We start from the raw sequence: 27465 nt of genomic DNA, 5'->3' as shown, positions 1-27465 counted from the left end.
CCTCCCTGCTGCTTGCTGTGTTCCAGTCTTTACCTGCATACTGTTCCAGTCTTCCAGGACTACAGCACACCTCCCCACTGCCTGCTGTGTTCCAGTCCTTAACTGCACACTGTTTCAGTCTTCCAGGACTACAGAACACCTCCCTGCTGTCTGCCGTGTTCCAGTCTTCTACCTGCACACTGTGCCAGTTTCATAAGACTACAGAACACCTCCCTGCTGCCTGTTGGGTTCAGCCTTCTGCCTAAGGACTGCTCTAGCTCCTCTGAAGGCATCTGAAGTTCAGGGAAGGGGGATATATTCTTTTGGAGCTGAAGTGCCAATACATGCTCATTCTCTGTAAACAGAGATCATTTTCACAGGTTTTTCAGTTACTCCTTCACCTCCTGCTGGAAAAATAAGACTGTTTACAGAGCTCAATAGCACAAGCTAAAAATGTTACACTCACACAAAATAAGTGAATGAGGCAGGACAGAGACACGCACACACTCCACCTGATCCCTCTCTCTCAAAGACTGTGCCTGAGGTTTACATGAGATACTTCATGCCTAAATATAGACATCTATTGCTGGCTGGATGCTTCAGACAACCAAAATACTCCAAAGATCATTGTCATGTTTTAAATGTTTATTTGCAATGCAAAGTTTGAAAAAAGGACCCAGTTCCTGATCAGGCCATTTTTTTTTGCAATACGGCACTAATGCCATGTACACACAAACATTTTTCACGATGTGAATTTTTTTTTTAATGTCATTAAAAACGATCGTGTGTGGGCTCCAGAGCATTTTTCACGACGTGAAAAATGGCCATTAAAAATTTAGAACATGCTCTAAATTTTCGCGTTGTTTTTCACGTTATCGTTTTTCACGTCGTAAAAACTGGTTGAGTGTGGGCTTTAACAACGTGAAAAAAACCTGCATGCTCAGAAGCAAGTTATGAGACGGGAGCGCTCGTTCTGGTAAAACTACCGTTCGTAATGAAGATAGCACTTTCGTCACACTGTAACCGACTGATATACAGCTATGGCGATTCGGGGGATTGTGCTACCTTGCCGCAGTATGACGGCGGCTGGTCGGCAAGTGGTCAGGCCCCTTTCACACTGGGGTGGTGGAGGCGTTGGCGGTAAAGTGCTGCTATTTTTTAAAAAGGCTTTACCATCGTTACTGGGATGCCAATCAGCGGGTCCGGTGGACTCGATGTTCCCCATCTGTGATCACTCCACAGAGAGGCAGAACAGGGATCTGCCAGTGTAAACAAAGCAGATCCCCGTTCTGTCAGGGGAGTAGAGTGAGATTGTCTGTGATTAGGAACAGCGAACTCGCTCTACTCCTTGTCAGTCCACTCCCCCTACAGGTGGAAAGCACCTCCCTAGGGAACAGTTAACCCTTTCATCGCCCCTGGTGTTAACCTCTTCCCTGCCAGTGACATTTATACAGTAATCAGTGCATTTTTGTAGCACTGATTGCTGTATAAATGTCACTGGACCCAAAAAAGTGTCAAAAGTGTCTCATCTGTCTGCTGCAATGTCGCAGTCCCACTAAAAATAGCAGAATACCGCCATTACTAGTAAAAAAAATAATAATAATAAAAATGCCATAAATCTATCCTCTATTTTGTAGACCCAATAACTTTTGCGCAAAGTAATCAGTATACTCTAATTGGGATTTTTTTTACCAAAAAGATGTAGAAGAATACATATTGGCCTAAACTGAGGAAGAAATTAGTTTTTTAACATTTATTGGGGGATATTTATTATAGCAAAAAGTAAAATAATATTGTTTTTTTTTTCAAAGTCGTCACTCTTTTTTTGTTTATAGTGCAAAAAATACAAATAACAGAGGTGATTAAATAACACCAAAAGAAAGCTCTATTTGTGGGAAAAAAAGGACATTCATAGGGGGATAACGTTGCTTGGCTGCGCAATTGTCAGTTAAATTTACGCAGTGCCGTATCGCAAAAAAATGGCCTGGTCAGGAAGTGGGTAAATCCTTCCGGGGCTGAAGTGGTTGAGACACACATTTTTCTCTGATGGTTCCCCAGATAGACATACAATTATTACTTTTACTGCATGAATGTTTTTCATAAAAATGTGGGTGTCTTAGCTATATTGGAAAATATTATGAACTAGTAATTTACAGAACATAAATACTGTAGGTAAGGCCATTGAGTTCTGGCTGTAGAAGAGCCACTACAGAACAGCATGCTCCTCTGTAGGCATGTGCATTTTGTTTCGTTCCGAATCGAAATTCGGACACATTTTTCATTATTCGGACATTCGTATGCATACGAATTTCCGAATTGTAATATTAACGAATTAACCCGAATCCGAACGAACGTTTTCGAATCGAAAACCCGTGGACAAAATTTGATCGAATTCGAAAACAAATTCTATTCAACTCGAATTCGAAAACAAATTCTATTCGACTCGAATTAGAAAACAATTCGATTCGAAAACAAATTCGAATGAAAATTGAAAGCAAATTTGAATCAAAATCTAAAAAATATAAATCGATTTCTAAAAAAGAATACAATAAAATAGAATATAAAATAATAAAACAATAGACTGAAAATCAAAGAATAGTAAAGAACAGAATGGAATTTAATAGAATGTAATCAAATACAATAGAATATGACCTGGCTTCTTCTATCTATCTTCTATTTATCTATCTTCCATTTTCCGAAATTCATATAGAATGAACTCAAATTCGAATAGAAAAATATTAGAAGAGTAGAATAATATAATGTATATATATATTTCAGAAGATGGTTATATATATAATTGTCATTTTATATATATATATATATATATATATATATATATATATATATATATATATATATACTGTATATATATATATATATAATTACATTTATATATATAACCATCTTCTGAAATTCAAAATTCATATAGAATGAACTCAAATTCAAATAGAAAAATATTAGAATAGAGTAGAATAAAATATATATAAATTAGTGCTGTCAGTTAAACGCGTTATTAACGGCGTTAACTCAAACCCATGTTAACGCCGTAAATTTTTTTAACGCGCGATTAACGAGGCGGCGTTCGGGGGTTATACCGGGATGATGCCTGCAGCCGCAGGCATCATCCCGGTACCGTTGTTTAGAGCGGGCGATCGGCTATCCAAACATAACAACCGATGCGGCTAAAAGCCGCTCGGTTGTTATGCCGGAGGAGCGGGAGGGGACATCCCCCCCCTCCCACCGCCTTTCGCCGCTCTGACCGGGCCTCCCGTCCCACCGGGAGACCCGATCCTCCATCCGCCGCGCTCTGTGTCCAGGCGGAGACTGACACTAAGCCGTAAATGGCTTTGATTCAGTCTCCGCATTGAAACCACGGAAGCGGCGTCATGACGTCACTTCCGGGTTTCTCGGCTGCCAATGGAGTCGGATTTAAAAAAGTACACAGTATTCAGAATCGCCGTTTTCGGCGATCTGAATACTTTGAAGTGCAAAGGAGGGCTCGGAGGTCTTTTAGACCCCCGATCCCTCCATAAAGAGTACCTGTCACCACCTATTGCTGTCACAAGGGATGTTTACTGTACATTCCTTGTGACAGCAATAAAAGTGATCAAAATGTAAAAAAAAAAAAAAAACACAATTTAATATTATAAAAAAAAAATGTTTTAAAGGGTGAACCTCCTCAATCGCGCGATTAATCGTGAGTTAACTGTGACATTAATGCGATTAATCGCGATTAAAAATTTTAATCGCTTGACAGCACTAATATAAATATATAAAATATATATTTTATTATTCTACTCTTCTAATATTTTTCTATTCGAATTTAAGTTCATTCTATATGAATCGAATTTCAGAAAATGGAAAATAGATAGAAGATAGATAGAAGAAGCCAGGTCATATTCTATTGTATTTGATTACATTCTATTAAATTCCATTCTGTTCTTTACTATTCTTTGATTTTCATTCTATTGTTTTATTATTTTATATTCTATTTTATTGTATTCTTTTTTTAGAAATCGATTTATATTTTTTAGATTTTGATTCAAATTTGCTTTCAATTTTCATTCGAATTTGTTTTCGAATCAAATTGTTTTCGAATTCGATTCGAATAGAATTTGTTTTCGAATCCGAATTCGAATTTCGAAAACGAACGAATTCCGAAAACAAATTGAACACATATAACAAATCTAACTTAACAAAATTAATTAAATAATGAATTAAAACGAAACGAAACAAATTTTTCCTTTTTGCACATGCCTAGTCCTCTGTAAAAACAGAATTTCTGTTACTATTTTATCTTTTTCTTTTTCTCCTTTCCAGTGTCCATCACAAGCATTGAAACACTATGGGAATGTATAAGACAAATCTTTTGATCAGTATGAGACAAGCAAGCAAGCATTTTGTGACAGTGTGATATGTTTTTGTCCAGTGCTCACATCCATTAAAATCATCCATATGTAAAAAGCCAAGATGAGTTATAATAGAACAGAAGGATTATTGTAAGGGACGCACATCCAAAAATAGAACAGATTTTCAGAACTCATGCAATGAAAGTGGTACAAATAACTTAAAGTGGAACTAAACTCTGGGGGCCAGATTCACAGAAGAGATACGACGGCGTTTCTCTGAAACGCCGTCGTATCTCTCAGAGTATCTATGTGACTGATTCATAGAATCAGTTACGCATAGATAGCCCTTAGATCCGACAGGTGTAATTGTCTTACACCGTCGGATCTTAGGATGCAGTATCTCGGCCGCCGCTGGGTGGAGTTTGCGTCGTATTCCAGCGTCGGGTATGCAAATGAGGTTTTACGGCGATCCACAACGGTTTTTCTCGTTCGTTACGTCGTTGCTAGTATAGTTTCCCGTTGCAAAGTTAGTCGTCGTTTTACCTGCCCTAACTTTACACAGCCCATGTTAAAGTATGGCCGTCGTTCCCGCGTTCAATTTAAAAAAAAAAAATTTCTTGCGTAAGACGTCCGGGAATACGAAAGTACGCTACGCACGTCGCTGTTCGAAAAAATTACGTTACTTCGCACAAAGCATGGCGGGAATTTCAAAACGGAGCATGCGCAGTAGGTCCGGCGCGGGAGCGCGCCTAATTTAAATAGCACACGCCCCTTTGAATTACGCTGGCTTACGCCGGAGGCCGACGGTGTAAGTTTTCACGCAAGTGCTTGGTGAATCAGGCACTTGCGATGAAAACTTGCGGCGGTGTAACGTATATACGATAAGTTACGCAGCCGCGATTCTGCGTGAATCTGGCCCTGTCTGACCACCGAAAACTGAAAACACTGTTTAATTAATTTTTATTATGCAAAGCAATTTACCCGAGCTTTATTTTGTTTAAAAATATCTATGTTTAAAATGTTTCTATTTAAAGGAGAAGTACAACCAACACTGTGGGTCCCATGAGTACAATTAGTTCTGCACTCCTGTGACCCATTTTCAGCAGACAGCAGGCTGAAGTCCGCTGTCGGTTGACCTCATAGACCTGATCCAGGCTTGGGGAGGATTGCGACCATATGGTTGGGATCCATGAAAAAAAAATTGGTAACATTTAAATAAATTTAAACAGCTAAAGTGTGTAAACGCTAAACCATACACAAAATTGTGCTAAACCAAATTGTATCAACAATTAAATACAATATATTGATTAACTATTATTCATACAATAAAGTGCAAATGAATAATTCATGAATATTAAGTGTCCAAATGCAAGTATCCAAGCAATTAAATAATGAGTGTCCAAACAATAAAGTGACAAAAAGTGATACTTTGTGATCCTGGTAAAAGCAATTAGAAGTGACTGTGTGTCTTCCTCCACCAACACCTGTCAAACATCCTACTCACCAGATCGCCATGCCACCCATTACAGGTAGTCAAATGCACAGAAGAATCAACCAAAGTGAGAAAAGGTCCTTCCAGACTCGGATCGTGCCATCAAATCTCCAGACATCAGTGGGGTAATGAAAAGGAGAAATAGGCTTGAATAGTGAAGTTCGTCATGACTTTGTTTTAAAAGTTATAAAAATCCATTGCAACATGCGATACAAACAAATTGGAAGCAGAGAAGTGACATATCAAGTTCAAAGCATTCAGCGCAATTCGTCGGTATGTTCTGATGTCATCAGGGATTCACCTACATGCTTGCACAGGCACCTAGCTCAGCCTCTCAGTGAGCCACTGGGAGCCTGAGCCATCCGTTCATCAGTCACCAGCCCTCTGCTCAGGGAGCTGTAATAACCAAGCGATCAGCTGTGTTTGATCTCTCGGTTCTCAGTGTTAGAGCTGGCAGGGGACAGGTGCAGCAATAGACCGATCCTGCATCCACCCTAGGTGAGTATGATAAAACAAAAAAAAATAGTCCCATACAAATCTTTTAATAAGGCAAGCATCATAAGGATAAATAGTTAATGTTGATGTTAATGTAGAGTTTAGCTGCACTTTAATGCCCAATACCAGCAATTACACAAGATAGTCTTAATTGATAAGTACAAATATGCAAAAAAAAAACACTAAAAAACACTAAAAGCACTACAAAACAGTTTTCCAAACTTAAACTTTACTAACTAAAATTAGGCAGAAGAGAATGATAAGACATTATAGAACAAACTAAAACCCTGTGCATACAGGATAATCTCTAGGCATAAGTAGGATGAAGCTAAAGGAGCTAAACCCTGGAATTATAACTAAATACAGAAACAGGAGAATTCAGTTACAAGACATGGTTAGTGGTCACAGGATGGAGAGGTACAGCTAGAGTCAAGGAAATGCATTTGTAATATTTACTTTAAAAAATAAAATGCTGATCCACCTGGTATGTGCTTTAACATATTGTACACGGGTTGGCTAATGTTATAAATGGTACCAGTTCACATCTATAAATTGTGTGCATTGGAGTTGAAAGGGCATGTCTGGCTTTGGTGCACTGGTGCGTGTTAAAAGGCTTATTGAGTACAACAGCAGTGCATTTCAAATGCTTGTAAAAATGCATGAAAACACGCAAAGAAAATATGTAAATATTACTTAACATGCATTAATTTACACTTGAAAACTTTTTATGATTTTAGGTTCGCTTTAAACTATATATACAGTATTTCTTCACTTCCTATCACAAGGACACAACAGAACACACTAGAGGTAATTATCTTCAAAGTAAGAGAGACCAGGTGTCTGAAAGAGGTGTTGACTTTGGAAGATTTCTATTCACCACGCCGATTCCCAAAAGTCGTTTCTGCACTACTTTTGCAGACTTTGGGGCGATTTTGATAGACATCTGTGCATGAATCCGCACAGATGTCTGTCAAATTTCCCCCAAAGTCAGACTAAAATGGCAGATTGAAATCGTACGAGTTCAGCTAAACTTTTTCAAAAGCACAATTTCAAAACCGCCAGCAGTGTGAACATGGGCTTGAGGCTGGGTTCACACTGGTATCACAAACGCTCCGACTTTGGTAGCACATGTCTCATGACGTGTATAAACCAATGGTTTCCTATGAGAGCCGTCTTAACTGGTCTGACACAAGTTGGTCTGACTTTGAAAAAGGTTCCTGCACTACTTTGGTCCAACTTTGGTCCGACTTCAGCCCATTGAATATCATTGAAGTTGGATACTTGACGTGATTGTAGCCGTATTAGTGCAATTGTGATAGAGAAAATTGAGTACTGTCCGTGATACTTTTTTTATTTGCACTAACATACAATTTTTCAGGACAAGCTTTCGGGGTGTTACCCCTTCTTCAAGGTCCAAGCAGTACGAGTACTGCTTGGACCTTGAAGAAGGGGTAACACCCCGAAAGCTTGTCCTGAAAAATTGTATGTTAGTGCAAATAAAAAAAGTATCACGGACAGTACTCAATTTTCTCTATTGAAGTTGGATCAAAGTAGGATCCATGTCCTAACCATCCGAATGTGACATCCAACATGGTGATTACAGCAGCAGGAAAATGAATTTATGTCACTCTGGGATTTTTTTGATTGGTCAAAGGACAAGTCAGACTATCTCAAAGTTGGAGCAAAATCGTATTTTGTTCATTCAAGTCGGATGGAAGTAGGACAGATGTAGCAGGTCAAAGTAGGGTGACAGTCGTACAACAGTCGTGTCGCATCAGTGTGAACCCAGCCTCAGGCATGTTGTAATACACCATATATAATATGTGAAGGAGCATTATATACATCCTCCTGGTCAATGGGGAGCTTACATGCATTAAAATGTGTCAACATGATTTTAATGAAAAATGCATCAAGCAAGAGTGCAATGGTGGGAGTTTATGTTTGGGGAGACCACTCCTGAAAAAAAGAAAGTAATTGACGGGTGTTCTAAATTTTACGTAGTCTATTGAAAACTAAAAAAAGCTTGAACTGAGAGAGTTTTATAAACTGTCACTGATTACTGTTCCTTCTAAAACCCCACTTTGTTGGATGTGACGTCATTGCGCACACTAGGGTTCCAAGCTAGGCTTTAAAGTTATACATGCCTGCTTTTTTCCTCATGTGGATTTTAAATTGGGTGTTTTGAATATACGTTAAGGTATCTTTTGGAAAAGTGAGAGATCCTTTGGTGGCTGAAGTTGGAGTACAGTTGGAGTTTCTCTAACTGCAAAAAGTGAGAGATTCTGAAATAGCTGGTGCTATATGCTGATAGGAGCTCTATGGTGAGTTGCTACATTGCCCATTGCAGCCTCACTGTGCCCGAGTAAGTGTACCAGAAATTATTGACAGGTTTGCGGGCGTCCATTGTTAAAAAGTTGCGGTCTCCTCCTGGTCCCTTCCGTGATAGGCGTTTCTCAGCAGACACAGTTTCGCTTATCACAAACGTTCTCTCATCCTCGGACTCAGTTTCCCAGCAGACACTGTGTTCAGTGTTCTGCCAATCACGGATGACTTTTCATCCTCAGACAAGAGGACGTCCGTGATTGGCGGAACACTGAACACAGTGTCTGCTGGGAAACTGAGTCCGAGGATGAGAGAACGTCCGTTATAGGCGGAACTGTGTCTGCTGAGAAACGCCTATCACGGAAGGGACCAGGAGGAGACCGCGACTTTTAAACAATGAATGGACGCCCGCAGTCTGTCAATAATTTCAGGTACACTGAATCGGGCACAGTGAGGCTGCAATGGGCACAGTGAGGATGGGCACAGTGAGGTTTGTACAGTGAGGTTGCAATAGGCACAGTGAGGATGAGCAAAGTGAGAATGGACACAGTGAGGTTTGCACAGTGAGGTTGCAATGGGCACAGTGAGGTTGGCACAGTGAGGTTGCAATGGGCACAGTGAGGTTGGGCACAGTGAGGTTGGACACAGTGAGGTTGGGCACAGTGAGGTTAGACACAGTGAGGTTGCAATGGGCACAGTGAGGTGTGCAAATGGGCATTGTTGACCCTCTTTTCTGCTTACAGTACCTGCTGCATTCTCACCCTAGGCTTATACTCGAGTCAATATGTTTTCCCAGTTTTTTTGTAGTAAAATTAGGTACCTCGGCTTATACTCGGGTCGGCTTATACTCAAGTATATATGATATATATTTATACACAAGGCACTTTGGGCCAGATTCACGTAGAATCGTGGCGGCGTAACGTATCCTAGATACGTTACACCGCCGCAATTTTTCATCGCAAGTGCCTGATTCACCAAGCACTTGCGATGAAAACTACGCCTGCGGCCTCTGGCGCAAGGCGGGCCAATTTAAATGGGCGTGTACCATTTAAATTAGGCGCGCTCCCGCGCCGGACCTACTGCGCATGCTCCGTTTCTTAACTCCCGCCGTGCTTTGCACGCTGTGACGTCATTTTTTTGAACGTCGACGCGCGTAGCGTACTTCCGTATTCCCAGACGGCTTACGCAAACGACGTTAAATTTTGAATTTCGACGCGGGAACGACGGCCATACTTTAGACAGCAATACACTTGCTGACTAAAGTTAGGGCATAAAAAAAAACGACTAACTTTGCGATGGGAAACTAGACTAGCGGCGACGTAGCGAACGCGAAAATCCATTGTGGATCCGCCGTAACTCCTAATTTGCATACCCGACGCTGGTTTACGACGCAAATTCCCCCCAGCGGCGGCCGCGGTACTGCATCCTAAGATCCAAGAGTGTAAAACAATTACACCTGTCGGATCTTAGGGATATCTATGCGTAACTGATTCTATGAATCAGTCGCATAGATAGAAACAGAGATACGACGGCGTATCAGGAGAAACGCCGTCGTATCTCATTTGTGAATCTGGCCCTTTAAACTTTATTGGACACAAGCACTGTTATATATGAAAAGTTCATTGATGCAGTTGTGTGCAGAACATTTGGTGACTATATTTATGCAATGGACACTTTTCTTTTTGTTTATTTTGCACTTGACATTTTGCACATTTCTATGTATTTTAAATTATGTTTTTGTGACCGTGATGAATTTACTTTTATGAGATAAAATTACACAGGAAACAGGTTTTGATGAATTCGATGTTTTATTTTAGTTATCCATTTTTTTTTTTTATTTTTTTTTTTTACAATAGATTTTTAGTTTATTTTGGGTGACAGCATTGTCATACTCTTCACAATATGAAATATGTCACTGCTGTGGCTCAGTATGTTGGAAACCTATTTTTATTTTTAGAACCTAAAGAAGTCCCACTGCAGTTGTAGTATTTTCAAGAAAATTATTTGTAAAATTGAATTCATGCCCCAGATCCCCAAGTCTTATGCCGCGTACACACCATCACTTTATGTGATGAAAAAAAATGACGTTTTTAAAAACGTCACTTTAATTGACCGTGTGTGGGGGAAAACGTCATTTTATGTCTTGTAAAAAACGACCAAAAAAAATTGAAGCATGCTTCAATTTTATGTGTCGTTTTTCAAAAGTGCACTTTTTACTTCACAGAAATTGACCGTGTGTAGCAAAAAACGTCGTTTTCTAAGACGTTTTTTCATCCACGCATGCCCAGAAGCTACTTATGAAGCAAGCTTCAATGGTAAAACGTGGTGGAACGTAACCTCACTTTGCAAGAACATTGTGAGAAAAACGATGGTGCGTAGGCAACTTCGTCTTTGAAAATTGAAGTTTCAAAAACGTCATTTTTTACTTCACAGAAAGTGTCGTTTTTTTTTCATCACATAAAGTGATGGTGTGTACAGGGCATTACTCATGCATACAACTTCACTTTACCTTAATGTTTTTAAAGTGTCCCTGTAACTTAGTTTAGTTTTTGTTGGTACATTAATAAATTAAATGATATATATTCACATCATTGATTTTATTATCTGAGAAATATTTGTATTATTACCATGTTCACACCATCCTCTTTAAAACAACAGATTAAGAAACAAACATTCGCAATTTGAAAATGACAATTATTATGTTTCATAAAGCACAAACTATCAGAGGGAATTTTTATTTTATTTTATAGAGTAGAGAGATCTGCAGACGTTTTAAAGAATTAAATTAATGCACCAGCATTTTTGTACTTATAGCACTTTGTAAAACAATCACGTAAATTGTGGCTAAAGAAAATGCCTTTTACATTTATTAACTAATATGGGTAAGTGCACTTCTGTAGGAATTGGTTTATATTGTCTTCACTTTGTGTGTAGACTAGTTGTTTGTGTTTTATATATGCAGTATGCTACAAGCTGCAGTCTGTTTAGAAATCAAAAATGTGACAAGAATACGGTTGTGTGGCCCTACAGCAATGCATTGCAAAACTTAAAGGCTAACTTCACCTTTGTTCACTTTTTTATTTTTTTTGCTATATTCCAGCCCCCTATGTTCCAATATAGCATTAATGTACTTTTTTTTTTGCAAAAATATCAAAGCTTTCCATTGAATCTACAGACACTTACTTCACTTATCCTCATCAATGTTTCCGAACGTATCTATTAGTTTTGCCTTACTTCCTGGTCAGACTTTAAGTCATGACATAGGAAGGGGTTGACCAGCTGACCTTATTAGCACACACCCTGCATAATCCACCCTCCTACCTACCTGCCCATTTCCAGATGCACACTTTTTTTAAAGAAATCAATCACCCATCATCAATGATCACCCTTCTCACTAAATACACAATATACAATCGGATTGTATAGTGTATGACCACCTTTATACACCTAAAATTACTAGTTGCGCTTTTAGTGCCATAATTGTTAACGGCACACCAAACACAGAAGCAAACACATATTTTGCCATGTGAAAAAACGGGTGGCAAATTCTGCAAAACACACAGTAAAAAATATTCAACCCACAAAACGCCAAAATGCCCCATAAGCCACATGTAGAGCAGCACATTGAAATCAAGAGGCTGCCCTATGCATGTCTAAGAAAAAACACGCCACAAAATGTGCAATCCCACTATGCTAGATGTGAATGGGGCCTGAAAGTGAAATTGGTGCGTTAACACAAGAACAACAAAGCTCCATTCAAACGCTCCACAGAAGCTCATGTACTAAATTTTGGCACAGAGCCAGGAGCATTTGGTGGTGTGATTTTTGTGTGTTTTGTCGCAGGACAATTGACACAACATCGCACTGTGTTTGGGGTGCCATTAAGAAATATTGGCATTGCAAATGCTTCCTGTGTTTTGTAATGATTCTGAAATCGTGGGCAGAATCGCATGATTCCGCCTGTGATTCTAGTGTGCTCAGGTGTAATGGAGCCTAAGCCCAAAAAGAAAAACATACTATGTTGCAGCTTATCAGTCTTTAGATGTTAAGGTGTAAAGGCTAGATTAACTTTCATTTTTAGACCCCTTTCACACTGGGGCCGCGGCCACGTTCGCAATAAAGCACTGCTCGTTTTAGCCGAGTTTCCGAAGTGCTTTTCAGGCAATTGCAAAGTACAAGGGCACTTTGGGAGTGCTGTGTACCCCAAAGATGCAGCTTCCAGGACTTTTCTGAACGTCCCGCAAGCGCGCCGGCCCAGTGTAAAAGCACCCATTGCAGAGAATGGGAGGCAGTTTTCAGGCACTTTACAGGCGCTATTTCTAGCGCTAAAACGCCTGAAGACTGCCTCAGTGTGAAAGGGGTTTTATTTTTTTTTGTACCTGGTGCATTTGCACCTGGTGATCCTGCCAGAAACACACTTCCTAGGGTGACAATACTTTCTCACCCTACTGTATCTATGGAGAAGCAGCATTGTGAGCTTAGAATAGAACTACAAACACCTCCCACTTTTTTTTCCATGACACAGGGCAGGGTTGCCAACTTTCTGTAAATTTACGAACAGTTTGTAAAATCCGTACATTTTGCCGTACATCCGTACATTCTGTCCTTGAATGTCCATTACGGACATGTAGGCTGAATGTCCGTAACTGACATTCATGGACAGATGGGACATTTATGGATTTTACAAACTGTTTGTAAATTTACTGAAAGTTGACAACCCTGCACAGGGCTGTAGGGGTTTTGTAGTAGACATAGATAGATGGGAACAACAGTAACCTAATACCAGCACAGGCAAAAAACACAGAAAACTATCAATAGGTAATTTATCCAAAGTATCCAACAGATAAAATAAAATGCTTTCTGTGTTATATCAGATCAAAAGGAAGCAATAAGAGAGATTTCTTGTTAGGATGCATAATCAGTACACTTTAAAAATGATCATTGGTTCAGCTAATGTGTAATTTATAAAAAAAATATTGAAATGTATTTTAAATGATGTTATTATAATTACATAGAATTTTCTTTATGTTAAAGACTTACTTGAAAACTATTTTTTTTTAAAAAGTCTGCAAATGAAGACTCTTAACACTCACCTCTACAGCTGACAGCCACCTTACTTACAAAAAGATATTGATAAGATACGACAAAGTCCAGAGAAGGGCAACAAATATGGTGAAAGGTCTGGGGGTTAAAACATATCAGAAGAGACCTCAGGAGTTTAATGGGATTGATGAACTGTTCAATTTGCAAGGGGATTTGCTTTTTTCAAGTGTGTTTCCCCAAGGCTTAGTGAATAAAGTGGAACTCTGCTGTCTTCCATCGTCCATTCATGTGCGAGCAAAAATGCATTTTTTTTATTATTTATTAATAATGTTTTTGATGTGTATTCTTTGCAAAATACCATATTCACTAAATGCTGGGAAAAATTGCCTTGCAAAGTGCAACTTCCCTTGCTAAGTGAACAGCCAATTTGCCTTTAGTAATTCAACTCCAAAATGTTCAGCCTTAAGAAAAGATGGGAAGACAGGGTCCCGTGCCTCCTTCCTCTCTTGACTCGCTATTACTAAGCCCCGGTGCTGTTGGGCCGTGACGTCACGTTAGTCATATGACAGGCGGCCGCTTGGGACTGTGCACCAGCCGTAGGGTTCCGGGGAGTCGGAGCGGCCGCGTTCAGCAGCACTAAAGCAGTCTTACAGTCCTCCTGCCTCGGCAGGACCATGCTGGCCCTCATCAACAAGCTGCTGGACTGGTTCAAGTCCCTGTTCTGGAAGGAGGAGATGGAGCTGACGCTGGTCGGGTTGCAGTATTCGGGGAAGACCACCTTCGTCAACGTCATAGCGTCAGGTCAGTTCACAGAAGACATGATTCCTACTGTTGGCTTCAACATGAGAAAGGTTACCAAAGGCAATGTTACTATCAAGGTTTGGGATATTGGAGGTCAGCCAAGATTTCGCAGTATGTGGGAGCGCTACTGTAGAGGTGTCAATGCAGTTGTGTACATGGTAGATGCAACAGACTTGGACAAAGTGGAAGCATCTAAATATGAATTGCACAACTTGCTAGACAAACCACAGTTGCATGCATTTGTCATAAGTCTAATAAAAATCATAAACTATTAAAAAAAAAAAAAAAAGATGGGAAAGGTGAGACAAACACCTAGGATGTAAATAAGGTTCAGGAGGGCCATATTTGTCAATTTGAAGCTAACATCAAGAACATGGGGACATGACCTCAAACTAGCAGAAGTAAAGTTCAAAAATAATCTTAGAAAGTTTTATTTTACTCAAAGAGTAGTTGATGCTTGGAATAGACTTCCAGCAGAGGTAGTCAGTGAGTCAACAGTAAGTGCATTCAAACATGATTGAGGCAAACATACTGTAGCTCTATACTCAAAAATATATGTAAACATTGGGACAAACTAAATGCACCACTTAGGGGCAGATCCAGAGAGATCTGTACGGGCGCAGCATATGGGAGATACGCTACGCCACTGTAACTTACTTTTTAATTCTTTGAATCCACAAAGAATTTGCGCCGTAAGTTGCGGCGGCGTAGTGTATCTCTCGGCGCGTAATTCAAATTGGCGAGTAGGGGGCGTGTTTCATTTAAATGAAGCACGTCCCTGCGCCGAATGAACTGCGCATGCGCCGTCCCTAAATTTCCCACCGTGCATTGTGCTAAATGACGTTGCAACGTCCATCCCTATTCACGGACGACTTACGCAAAAAAATAAATTCAAATTTCGACGCGGGAACGACGGCCATACTTAACATGGCAAGTCTAACTATACGCCGCAAAATCCTAGCTTTAACTATACGCCGGAAAAAGCAGACTAGAGACGACGTAAGAGAATGCGACGGGCGGTGTGTACGTTCGTGGATCATCGGAAATAGCTAATTTGCATACCCGACGCGGAAAACGACGCAAACTCCACTCAGCGGACGCCAAAGTATTGCATCTACGATCCGAAGGCGTACGAAGCCGTACGCCTGTCGGATCGAACCCAGATGCCGCCGTATCTTGGTTTGGGGATTCAAACGAAAGACACGACGCGGGAAATTTGAAAGTACGCCGGCGTATCAGTAGATACGCCGGCGTACTCTCTCTGTGGATCTGGCCCAAAGGTACAACCTCCAATTTTTTTTTGGTAAAAAAAAATCACATGAAAAAGGGAAACACAAAAACAATAAAAGACATAAAAAAGTTCAAAGATCAAATTGCCCCACAAGGCAATAAACGCACCATCAAGTTTTTCAAAAATATTTAAAGATATCCAAAAATATTCCAGAGCAACTGGTATGTTATATTAATAAAATATAGGAAATCTCTATGACAGGACATCTACTGTAGTCTACTAAGAACATACCTAACCTTTATTCTAAATTAGAATTAGAACGTGATTCATTCATCTCACCACTTTTTCCATATTTTTTTAAATGTTTGAGAAGCAATAGGTGTACTTCTCAAACATTACTTTTGGGATTTTGGGATTGTTTATCCCAGCAGAATAATTAGCAGTCTGATGACACACAATCCGGAAGCATTGCCCTGTTTGTATCAGTGTCTCACACTGGACAATATACTGACTGGGATGGTGGCCGAGAACGGAGAGTCATCCCTTGGAGTAACACTTATTTATGCCCTTGTTGATGACTACACTTGTAAATGAGCTTTTAATTTGTTCCTAAATAAATGTAAAGATTTTATGCTATGTGCTATTCTGGGGGGTTTAGGGGCCTATCCCTAGAGAGATTGAGCTTATATATTATACAGTATGTTAGTATAGGTCATATATAAAAGGGAGCTGGACTACCTGATGGTATATTTTTCACTTGGATGAAACGTGTAGATGGACACTTATTCTTAAAGTTGAATTCCAGGGTAATACTAACTAAACTTAAAACTGCTCCCACCCCTTTTAACACCTATACTAACTACCCTGTGGAAGCAAGATGCATATATTCACCTATTCTTGGGAAGCTCCAGTCTGGTTATGTGATTGGCTCTCCTCTCTTAGCTAATAGCAGATTCAGGGGAGAGGAGGGACAGCCAAAAACAGATGGCCTATAATAAGCCTAAGGCGTCACCCCCCAGGCATTCCGAACAATCATTAGATTGCTCTCTCCTCTGCCTTGTAGCTGGCGCTGGGGAGATCACATGACTGTACCTGAGCTCCCTAACAATACAGTGGGTGACCGCGATTGACCACCTACGAGCCCCATCGCGGGAGCCAGCGACGAGCTGGCTTGCCGCGATGGAGACAAAGCCGTCATAGAAGCGACGGGAGATCCGACTTGGATTCCCGCCAATTCTAGTTGCAGCGTTTGGTATGAATCCTGAGGGAGAACTCCACGCCAAATTTTAAATAAAAAACCGTCATGGGTTCCCCCCCCAGGAGCATACAAGGCCCTTAGGTCTGGTATGGGTTGTAAGGAGACCCCCCTACGCCGAAAAATCGATGTGGGGGATCCACCACAATCCATACCAGACCCGTATCCAAAGCACACTACCTGGCCGGCCAGGAAAGGAGTGGGGACGAACGAGCGCCCCCCCTCCTGAGCCGTACCAGGCCGCATGCCCTCAACATGAGGGGGTTGGGTGCTCTGGGGCAGGGGGCGCACTGCGGGGTCCCCCCACCCCAGAGCACCCTGTCCCCATGTTGATAGGGACAGGGCCTCTTCCCGACAACCCAGCCATTGGTTGTCGGGGTCTGCGGGCGGGGGCTTATCGGAATCTGGGAGACCCCTTTAATAAGGGGCCCCCCAGATACCGGCCCCCCACCCTAGGTGAATGAATATGGGGTACATCGTACCCTTACCCATTCACCTGGAGGCAAAGTGCAAAGAAAAAAAACACAACACAGGGTTTTTAAATTAATTTATTAGTCAGCTCCGGGGGCCCCCCCCTGTCTTCTTTAGCTCTTTTAGCAGGGGGGGGCTTCTTCCGCTCTCTGGGGGTCTACTCCGCTCTCCGGGGGTCTTCTTCCGCTCACCGGGGGTCTTCTTCTGCTCACTGGGGGTCTTCTCCCATCTTCTCCGCTGTCATCTCGGCCCCGGTTCTTCTCCGGATCGTTCTCCGGTGCCTTCTTCTTCAGGGCTGGCCGCCGCTATCTTCGTGTGTTAGCTCGATTACTAGCAGTGGCCAGCCCGCTCTTCTTCTGTCTTCTTCTGCCTTCTTCTCTTCTTCCCATGTTGACACAACGCTTCTTCCCGCTGTTATGCCGGGTGTCCGGTGCTCGATGATTTATATTGGCCTCTCTTATGATGTCACAATCCCATCATGCTCCAGTACCTACCCACGTGGTACCTACGTGGCAACCCCAAGTTTTTTTTTTTCCTTGCACCCAATTACATATTCTCTACAAAGTGAAGCTACATCATATTCACTAAGCTTTGGGGTAATTGAGTTCACCTGCACTTGCAAAGTGCAACGTCTATTTGCATTTAGCAAATCCACCCCTAAATGTCTTGTCCTTCTCCAAGTCTGTTACTGGACTGTGAAAGGAGACTCGGCAGACTGATGAGCTCATCTCTGTGCTTTACTTCTCTATCAGCATGTTTTTTTGTTCTCACATGAGCACTGCAGCACACCTGACTTACTCTTTATGCTGCTTCTCAGCGGTGGCTGGTCCTCAAAATTAACCTGTTAGTAATGTAGGGCTGTAAATAACCATTTATCAGGTGATTATGTATCATTACTGCTAGATAAAACTGTGCCCATCAATTGCAGCCTCACTGTGCCCATTATGAGGGGTTTCCACCATCCCTGTGCTGAGTTCCCAGGTCTGTACACCTTATGTGCCCAATATGAGGGGTTCCCACCATCCCTGTGCTGAGTTCCCGGCTATGTACATCTGCTGTGCCCAGTATGAGGGGTTCTCATCATCCCTGTGCTGAGTACCCAAGTCTGTACACCTGCTGCGCCCATTATAAGGGGTTTCCACCATCCCTGTGCTGAGTTCCCGGCTCTGTACATCTGCTGTGCCCATTATGAGGGGTTCCCACCATCCATGTGCTGAGTTCCCGGCTCTGTACATCTGCTGTGCCCATTATGAGGGGTTCCCACCATCCCTGTACTGATTTCCCAGGTCTGTAACCTGCTGTGCCCAATGAGGGGTTCCCACCATCCCTGTGCTGAGTACCTGGGTCTGTACACCTGCTGTGCCCATTATGAGAGGTTCCCACCATCCCTGTGCTGAGTTGTTCTTTACACGTGTGGTCTCCGATCTAGGGGTCCAGTGCTTCTCCCTCCCTCAGCTTGAGCTCTGCTGTGCAGAAGAATTTTGAAGAGACTGATACCAAGTCACATTCTAGTAATTTTATTGCTCGAAAAATATAATTAATTGTGTATTAATGAATTCAGAGCCGCATTCCTTTGTTTCTGCCAATACATCCTTTTGAAATGTGTTAAATATGCTAATTGAATCTGTATTCTCAGCTCACATTATGTTCACATTGTTATTACCAATATCGCCATATAAAAACCTGCAGATCACTGCATGTCTGGCATAGAGAAACAGAAAGAAGGGTAGAATGAAGCCGTGGTAAATAATTATAATGTCTGTACAGCATGGTTATACATAGTACACATTCCCTTTAATTACCTGAATGTTAAGCTTTTGAATAACACCTTTCATTATGGACTCTATTTATTTTGTAATTGCTACAATATGTAAATGGATTCCTAAAGCACATCAGGTAATTTCACACTGCTACATTTGCAAACGATTAATTATACATTTGATCTTACATTTCCTTTTGCAAAAAAAAAAGATCAAAATATATACCCCCAAATATAACAACATCAAACTTAGCGCATTCATCCTTCCAGCGACGGCAAAGCGTCTGAATTTACATCTCAGAAAAGATCCATTGTCATTCCGCCAAGGTCATTACGTATAGGCACAATGGAAATAGGACCTTTTAGCATAATCCATAGCAGCCTGCAATTTTCTCTTAATCATGACCGTCATTTATTCTTTTTAATTTGACATAATTTCAGAGGAGGCTGCTACGCGATAGCTGATTTCAGCCGCATGTTTTAAGGAAATCTTTTAAATGAAAGTGCTGAGAGCCACCCCACAAACCGCCTTTTAGCAAAGGTTAGAAATATTACTGCACATCTCCCACAGATCCACAGAATGGGCATAATGATGGCAAGAATAATGTGTTGTTATTGGTCGGGAGAAAAAAAAAGTTATTTTTACTGCATTTTTCCATATACATCATATTAAGCTATTTCTTTCTACTGACGGGAACTTAAATATATATTTTTACTGCAAGAAACCTTCTTTGTGCAAACTCAAGCTTGAAGCCTGTTCTTATCAAATAATACAGAAAATATTACTTTGTAATGTGTGTGTTGTTAAGCACATGAAGATGTAAAAGTGTAAAGTTGGCCACACATGGATCAAAATTTGGCCCGTCCAGCAGAGACCAGATGAATTTTGATTCATGTATGGGCAGGCTGGTTGTACACAAGTCAATCTTTGTGTACAACCAGCCTATTCTTGACAAATGATCAGTGCTGACACACACAAAATATCAATATCTTGCCAGTCCCTTTGAAACTGTCTACACCTGGAGAAGTTGGGATTGCTTGAGTGTTCTACGCCTGCCGTGTTGCATGTAGAGCCACGTGTATCTTTACCTTTTTTTTTTTTTACTTTTTTCAACACATTTATTGGTGAACCAAATGAACAGTGCTTTAGAACCCGCAGCTTCTGGAAGAACCACTTGTATTTGCTTGTCTTGTACCTTTCCTCAAATTTTACTTTGGCCTCCATTCTGGTTTTCCTTTTCAGAGCTGGGTCCCTAAAAACATCCTTGTTCACCTCAGCTTTGTCAAGAGGAATATCAACAGAGTATCTGGTTGGCATGAGGTGGTTGTAGTCGTACACCTTCACAAATGACTTGATCTTAGAATGCTTGGCAATTCTCTTCTTGTCCATAGTGGCGGCCACCTTACGAGGATAGCGATCAATGCCAGCAAACAGGGCGTGGCTGTACTGAAGGTCAGAGGTGCCATCATCAATGTTCTGTACAATGACAGCTTTGCGGCCTGCATGGCGTCCTGTTAACCCCCCTGGCGGTGTTCCAGAGTCTGACTCGGGTTGAGATTTTTTGGCTACGATCGGTAACCCCGAGTCAGACTCGGGCTCGCCTCGCTGAATCCACAGGCTTGGTTTACTTACCTTGTCCCTGGATCCAGCGATGCCATTGCACTGTGTGAGCGAGCGGGACCTCGCTCGATTCACACAGTGTCCTCCTGTGCCGCCGATCTCTGTTCCCTGCGACGTTACGATGCACGGGAGCGGAGAACAGCGCCAAATTCAAAAAGGTAAACAAACACAATACATACAGTATACTGTAATCTTATAGATTACAGTACTGTATGTAAAAAAGTACACACCCCCTTGTCCCTAGTGGTCTGCCCAGTGCCCTACATGTTATTTTATATAATAAAAAACTGTTCTTTCTGCCTGCAAACTGTAGATTGTCCATAGCAACCAAAAGTGTCCCTTTATGTAAAAAATGGTTTTAGAGCAGCTAGAAAACAGCGATAATAAATTATAATCACTTGCAGAATTGTGCGACTGAGCACATTTCAGTGATTTTGAGTTGATTACATTATTGAATAATTTTTATTATAATTATATTATTATTTGTTATAATTATTTATTATTATTTATTATATTATAATTTATAATTTTTTTTTTTTTTTATTTCATACCCGGGATGCCTACTAGTCTCTTGTTTGGTCAGATTTAAATGAGTTATTCCTAAGAATTACAGGCCTACAGTATAAAACGCCAAATTTCCTTGCAAATAATCGTACCGCTTTCAGCACCTTTTTTCTGAAATAATCGTACCGCCAGGGAGGTTAAAGCAAGGACAACTTTCACTGGTTTCAACTAAATGGCCTCACTGAAAAGAAAAGTACCTTTACTTTTTTATATAGTAGAGAAGTAGCAGGGCCAAAATATTTGATCTGAGCGATAGAGGATGGGATCAGAACCCATCTCTTGAGGAGATCACGGTCCAGGCAGAGGACAGCAGCCATAGGTACATAGGGCCTGATCCTCAAAAGGGATACGCCGGCGTATCTACTGATACGCCGTCGTATCCCTGTTTCTATTTATGGAACTGATCCACAGAATCAGTTTCACATAGGTAGGCAGAAGATCCGACATGTGTAAGGGACTTACACTGTCGGATCTTAGGATGCAGTACCGCAGCTGCCGCTGGGGGCATTTCTCGTCGAAATGCCGCTTCGGGTATGCAAATTAGCACTTACGGAGATCCACAAAGCTTTTACGCTTCGTTTTTTCTCCGTAAGTATTAGTTTGCTGTCGCAAAATTAGGGCTGCTTTTACAAGGCCTAAACTGTTTACACCTTGTAAAAGTAGACCCTTCTACCCCGCGTCGCTGTCATTTTTTTTCCCGCCGCAACTCGTTTTTTTTTTTTACGCCCTTCGCGATTCTTAAAACCCTGCGCAACATAAAACCGCGCAAAGCACGTCGGGAAAAGGACTCGCCCCATTAAATTAGGAACGCCTTGCGCAGGACGGATTTAAGTTACACCGCTCAAAATTTCTAGGTAAGTGCTTTGTGGATCGGGCACTTAGGTAGAGATTTTGCGGTGGTGTAACTTAAATAGGAAAAATTACGTTCCGCCGGGTTTTTGTGGATCAGGCCCCATAGTTAGTCACATCGAAAAATACACAAGCCCATCTAGAACAACCAATAGAAAAAACCTAACAAATCAAAAATCTCCATATACAGTACACAATCTTATAGGTGATCCCACAGTTGATCCAAAGGATAAGAAAAAACCAGAAATTATCCAACCATGATCCAATTCGCTCTAGCAGGGGAAAGAAAGTTCTTTCCTGATCCCCCAAAAGGCAATTGGATGTTCCCCCCAGATCAACTATCCCTGGTGTTATTACTTACCAATATTAATATCCAGTTAATTTTTTGGGATTTAGAAATGCATTAAGCTCTTTTTTTAAAGCAACCTACTTAGCTGGCCAGAACTAGTTCTTGTGAAGCCTCGTACACACAACCGAGAAACTCGACGGGCGAAACACATCGTTTTCCTCGTCGAGTTCCTTGTTAGGCTGTCGAGGAACTTGACAAGCCAATTTTCTCCATTCCCGTCAAGGAAATAGAGAACATGCTCTCTTTTTGGCTCATCGAGTTTCTCGACAGTTTCCTCAACGAAAATGTACACACGACCGGTTTCCTCTGCAAAAAAAATTCTCCCAGCAAGTTTCTTGCTGGTTTTTGCCGAGAAACTCGGTCGTGTGTACGAGGCCTGAGAGTGTATTCCACATTTTCACAGCTGCGAAAAAACCTTTCTGTATGTGGAGGTTAAAGGGGAACTTAACTGTATCTATACATCACAGACTAAAAATGCTATTTAATTTATTTTAATTATTTTAAAGCCGTAAGAAAACCACAGCTGTTTAAAAAAAATACAAAAACAACCCTGTAAGGCAATTGTATAATGTGCTACTATGCATAGTATACTTACTTTGGAACTAAGCCCTCTCCCTGGAGAGGGCTGACATCATCACCCCGAGTAAGGACAGATGATTCATGTAGCATTTACTTCCTTGAATCCAACTGCCCGCAGATCAGGGTTGCCAACTATCAGTAAATTTACGAACAGTTTGTAAAATCCATAATTGTTGCATCTGCCACATGAAAGTAGTAGATGGCAGCATTACCAATGTGACTTCTTCCTTCCTTACTTCTATCCTTCTTTCACTGCCATCTTGTCCTACTCTTATTCTTCCACCTCCCCCTGTTTGTATGGCACTGAAAAGCTGGATGGGTAGGGGGAGAGATAAATCACCCACCAGTGGTGTATCGTTCAGGGTGTCTTCACCATTTTCGCCACTTTTGGAGAGGCAACTGAAATGGTGATCTGCTATGTATCAGGGAATAGTATCCCAATCTTCCTTTTGCTCCATTTTAGTACACACAGCTTGGTCTAGAAGATGTAATCACCCACAACAAATATTCACTGCAGCTACTTCCAGGTTTAGAGCAAATCGCTGGCTTCATTGGCCCCACATTAACATATCCCCAGCTGTTAATGACTTTTTTCTATACACATATTTATTTTTTCCTAACATTTTTTGTGTTTTCTTGTAAGGACATACCTGCCCCAGTCAAGCAAACAGAGGAAGGGATGGCAATGCATACTGGGTAAAAATATCCAGTGGGCATTGCAGCTGTGGTAAGTTGCAATATATTACATTTTTGGTTTTGGATTATACCACTTTAATCATGCATATTATAAGAGCAGGCAGGGATCCTCTGTTATGTCCTGTAACTGAACGATTCATAATTTTCTTCTTTATAGTGCACCACGGGTCTTTTTCATTTGGGCACAGGATGATATTGCAGTAAACATCAGGTATGCTTTATTGACTATCAGAATGACTCAGTATTTCAAGAACTATGTTTCTCGCTATCGGATTGAGGTCAGCTACTTCCCACATTCCCTTAACCACTTGAGATCCGCGCTATAGACGAAATACGTCCGCAGCGCGGCTCTCAAGTGCCAAGTGGCCGTTTAAACACGGCCTTCTATGTGCATTACCCGCGCGCGCCACTGGGTGGCGCGCGGCGGGGTAAAAACTGTCCCGGCGCATCGCCGAAGACCCGATGCGTGTACCTGGCGGCCGCGATGTCCGCCGGGTACACGCGATTGTCGGAGACACGGCCGGTAACAGCAGGGACGTGGAGCTCTGTGTGTAAACACAGAGCTCCACGTGCTGTTAGAGGAGAGGAGACCGATCTGTGTCCCTTGTACATAGGGACACAGCATCGGTCCCCTCCCCCAGTCACCCCCCTCCCCCCACACAGTTATAACACACCCAGGCTACACAGTTAACCCCTTCCTCACCCCCTAGTGTTAACCCCTTCACTGCCAGTCACATTTATACAGTAATTCGTGCATTTTTATAGCACTGATCGCTGTATAAATGTGAATGGCGCCAAATTTGTGTCAAAAGTGTCCGATACGTCCGCCGCAATATCCCAGTCCCAATAAAAATCGCAGATCGCCGCCATTACTAGTAAAAAAAAAAATAATAAAAAAAATCATAATTCTGTTCCCCATTTTGTAGGCGCTATAACTTTTGCGCAAACCAGTCGCTTATTGCGATTTTTTTTTTTTTTTTACAAAAATACGTCGAAAAATACGTATCGGCCTTAACTGAGAAAAAAAAAAAGTTTTTTAAAAAAAAAATTGGGATATTTATTATAGCAACAAGTAAAAAAAATATCTATTTTTTTTAAATTGTTGCTCTTTTTTTGTTTATAGCGCAAAATATAAAAACCGCAGAGGTGATCAAATACCACCAAAAGAAAGCTCTATTTGTGGGGAAAAAAGGACGCCAATTTTGTTTGGGAGCCACGTCGCACGACCGCGCAATTGTCAGTTAAAGCGACGCCGTGCCGGACGCTGAGATTTCGCCTGGGAACGAAGGGGGTTTATGTGCCCAGTAAGCAAGTGGTTAATTACCTTGAACTGGGGGTTGGGGAGAGTAATTAGCCTTGTGTATTTCTCAACCAGATGGGTTCGGAGCCTAAAAAGGACTCCTTCCTTTGCTCCAGCAGGGAAGTGAAGAGAAAGTAAGCATGATCAGGCAGATATGAAGTAACTAAAGTTATTGAACAGATAAACTACTTGTCATTATTGATATTAGTGGAATATGAATGGTCAATACAAAGTAGACTACCTAATATGCTATTAATTATTATGTTTGGTGAGAACCAAGTCCAGAGCAGCGCAGAGAGGCAAGCACTGAATTCACAAAGCCAGTGCTTCCAAACCTGCACTGGGTTTTCAAGGCGTAAGTCGGCGTAAGTGAAAGTGGGCGTGAGCCATGCTAATGAGGCGTGACCCCATGCAAATGATGGGCCGAGAGCCAGACAGATACGTATCGCCAACTGCGCATACGCCATCCCGTGGGCACATCTCAGTGTGCATGCTCACAATCACGTCGGAACAACTGCCTAAGATACGTCGGATCACTGCCTAAAGCGTGAACGTAACCTACGCCTAGTCATATTCACGCCCTACATAAACTACGTAAAATACGTCGGCTTGTGTTCCCTGGTGCAGCCCTTTGCATGGATGCTGCTGAGTTACACCTCCTTTATGGGGCATAACTTTACGCCGGACGTATGACTTTACGTGCACTGCATCGGACGGACGTTATTTTGTGAATCGGCGTATCTCCCTCATTTGCATATGTGAATAGAAAATCAATGGGAGCGCCAAATACGTCCAGCGTAAATATGCGCCCACTCTACGCCTGCGTAGGCAAGTTACGTCGGTCGGACAAAGCCTATTTTCAGGCGTATCTTAGTTTTGTGGGCACGGCGCACAGATAGGACGGCACATATTTGCACTTACGCGGCGTATCTCGAGATACGTCGGTGCAAGTGCTTTGTGAATAATAATAATTTATAATTTTGTTTTTTTAAAAATTTCATACCCGGGATGCCTACTAGTCTCTTGTTTGGTCAGATTTAAATGAGTTATTCCTAAGAATTACAGGCCTACAGTATAAAACGCCAAATTTCCTTGCAAATAATGGTACCGCTTTCAGCACCTTTTTTCTGAAATAATCGTACCGCCAGGGAGGTTAAAGCAAGGACAACTTTCACTGGTTTCATTAACTTGCCCATCTTCGTTTCAACTAAATGGCCTCACTGTAAAGAAAAGTACCTTTACTTTTTTATATAGTAGAGAAGTAGCAGGGCCAAAATATTTGATCTGAGCGATAGAGGATGGGATCAGAACCCATCTCTTGAGGAGATCACGGTCCAGGCAGAGGACAGCAGCCATAGGTACATAGTTAGTCACATTGAAAAATACACAAGCCCATCTAGAACAACCAATAGAAAAAAACTAACAAATCAAAAATCTCAATATACAGTACACAATCTTATAGGTGATCCCACAGGTGATCCAAAGGATCTCGAGATACGTCGGTGCAAGTGCTTTGTGAATCCGGGCCAATGGCGTTTGAATGCCATTTCGTATGGAAGTACAAAAAGCTCAGGAATCCTTACAAGGGCTCATCCATGACAGCCAGAGCTGACAAGAAATGGGTTTAATAAGGTGTGTGTGTGTTTCATTCAAGCCCAGAAGACTGGTGACACCTAAAGGTGAAGGTTTTAAGTGGTTATAAAGGCTAGAGTTTTTTTTTAAATAATGCATGAAGGTAAAAAACCTTCTGTGTGTAGTGCCAACACCCCCCCCCCCCCCCATCCCTTACCTGAGCTCCCTCCGATCCAGAAGTGTGCATGTCAGCCTTGACTGGATGGGGAGTTTTTCTCCTAAATAGCAGCCTAGATAGCAGCTAAAGCCTATTGGCTCCCACTTCTGTCAATCACAGGCAGTGAGCCAATGAGGAGAGAGCGAGGGGCAGGGTCGAGACGCAGCTCTATGTGCATAGATCGGTGGTTTAGGAGCGAGCACGAGACAAGCAGGTTTCTCTGAAGGACACTGCTCGAGGGCGAGGAGCCAGAAGCACCGGCGAGGGACCCTAAAAGAGGAGGATCGGGGCTGCTCTGTGCAAAATCACTGCACAGAACAGGTAAGTATAACATGCTTGTTATGGAAAAAAACTTAGCTTTACTATTCCTACTACTGTAGGGAGAGGCACTAGAGTAAAGGTGAATATTACAGCAAAAGCTACTTTTTTTTTATTTGTCATTGAGTTAGATTTTTTTCTTAAGCTGGAATTCTGCTTCAGTAGTGTGGTGTCTGCTTTTAGACAGGGTATTTACTTGATAG

At 41.6% G+C, this 27465-nt stretch overlaps 2 protein-coding genes across 2 annotated transcripts; one reads left to right on the top strand and one right to left on the bottom strand.

The window, feature by feature from the left end:
- The first annotated feature begins 14165 nt into the window (after positions 1–14165).
- LOC120932521 (ADP-ribosylation factor-like protein 8B-A) lies at positions 14166–14756 on the top strand. The gene has a single exon (XM_040345009.1). The coding sequence runs from the start codon at positions 14355–14357 to the stop codon at positions 14754–14756; it is 402 nt and encodes a 133-aa protein (XP_040200943.1). The 5' UTR covers positions 14166–14354.
- Positions 14757–14846: 90 nt separating this feature from the next.
- On the bottom strand, positions 14847–26363 carry LOC120932469 (60S ribosomal protein L27-like). Its single transcript, XM_040344883.1, has 3 exons — positions 26314–26363; positions 20303–20717; positions 14847–14873 (listed from the first exon to the last, which is right to left on the bottom strand). Exons 1-3 carry the CDS (start codon positions 26349–26351, stop codon positions 14847–14849), a joined length of 480 nt encoding a protein of 159 aa, XP_040200817.1. The 5' UTR covers positions 26352–26363.
- Between the last annotated feature and the right edge of the window lie 1102 nt (positions 26364–27465).

This window comes from Rana temporaria, chromosome 1 (genome assembly GCF_905171775.1).
Source record: "Rana temporaria chromosome 1, aRanTem1.1, whole genome shotgun sequence".
In the NCBI taxonomy this organism is placed as follows: Eukaryota; Metazoa; Chordata; class Amphibia; order Anura; family Ranidae; genus Rana; species Rana temporaria.
Note: the sequence above shows the minus strand (reverse complement) of the source record. Positions and strands in the feature narration are given on the sequence as shown.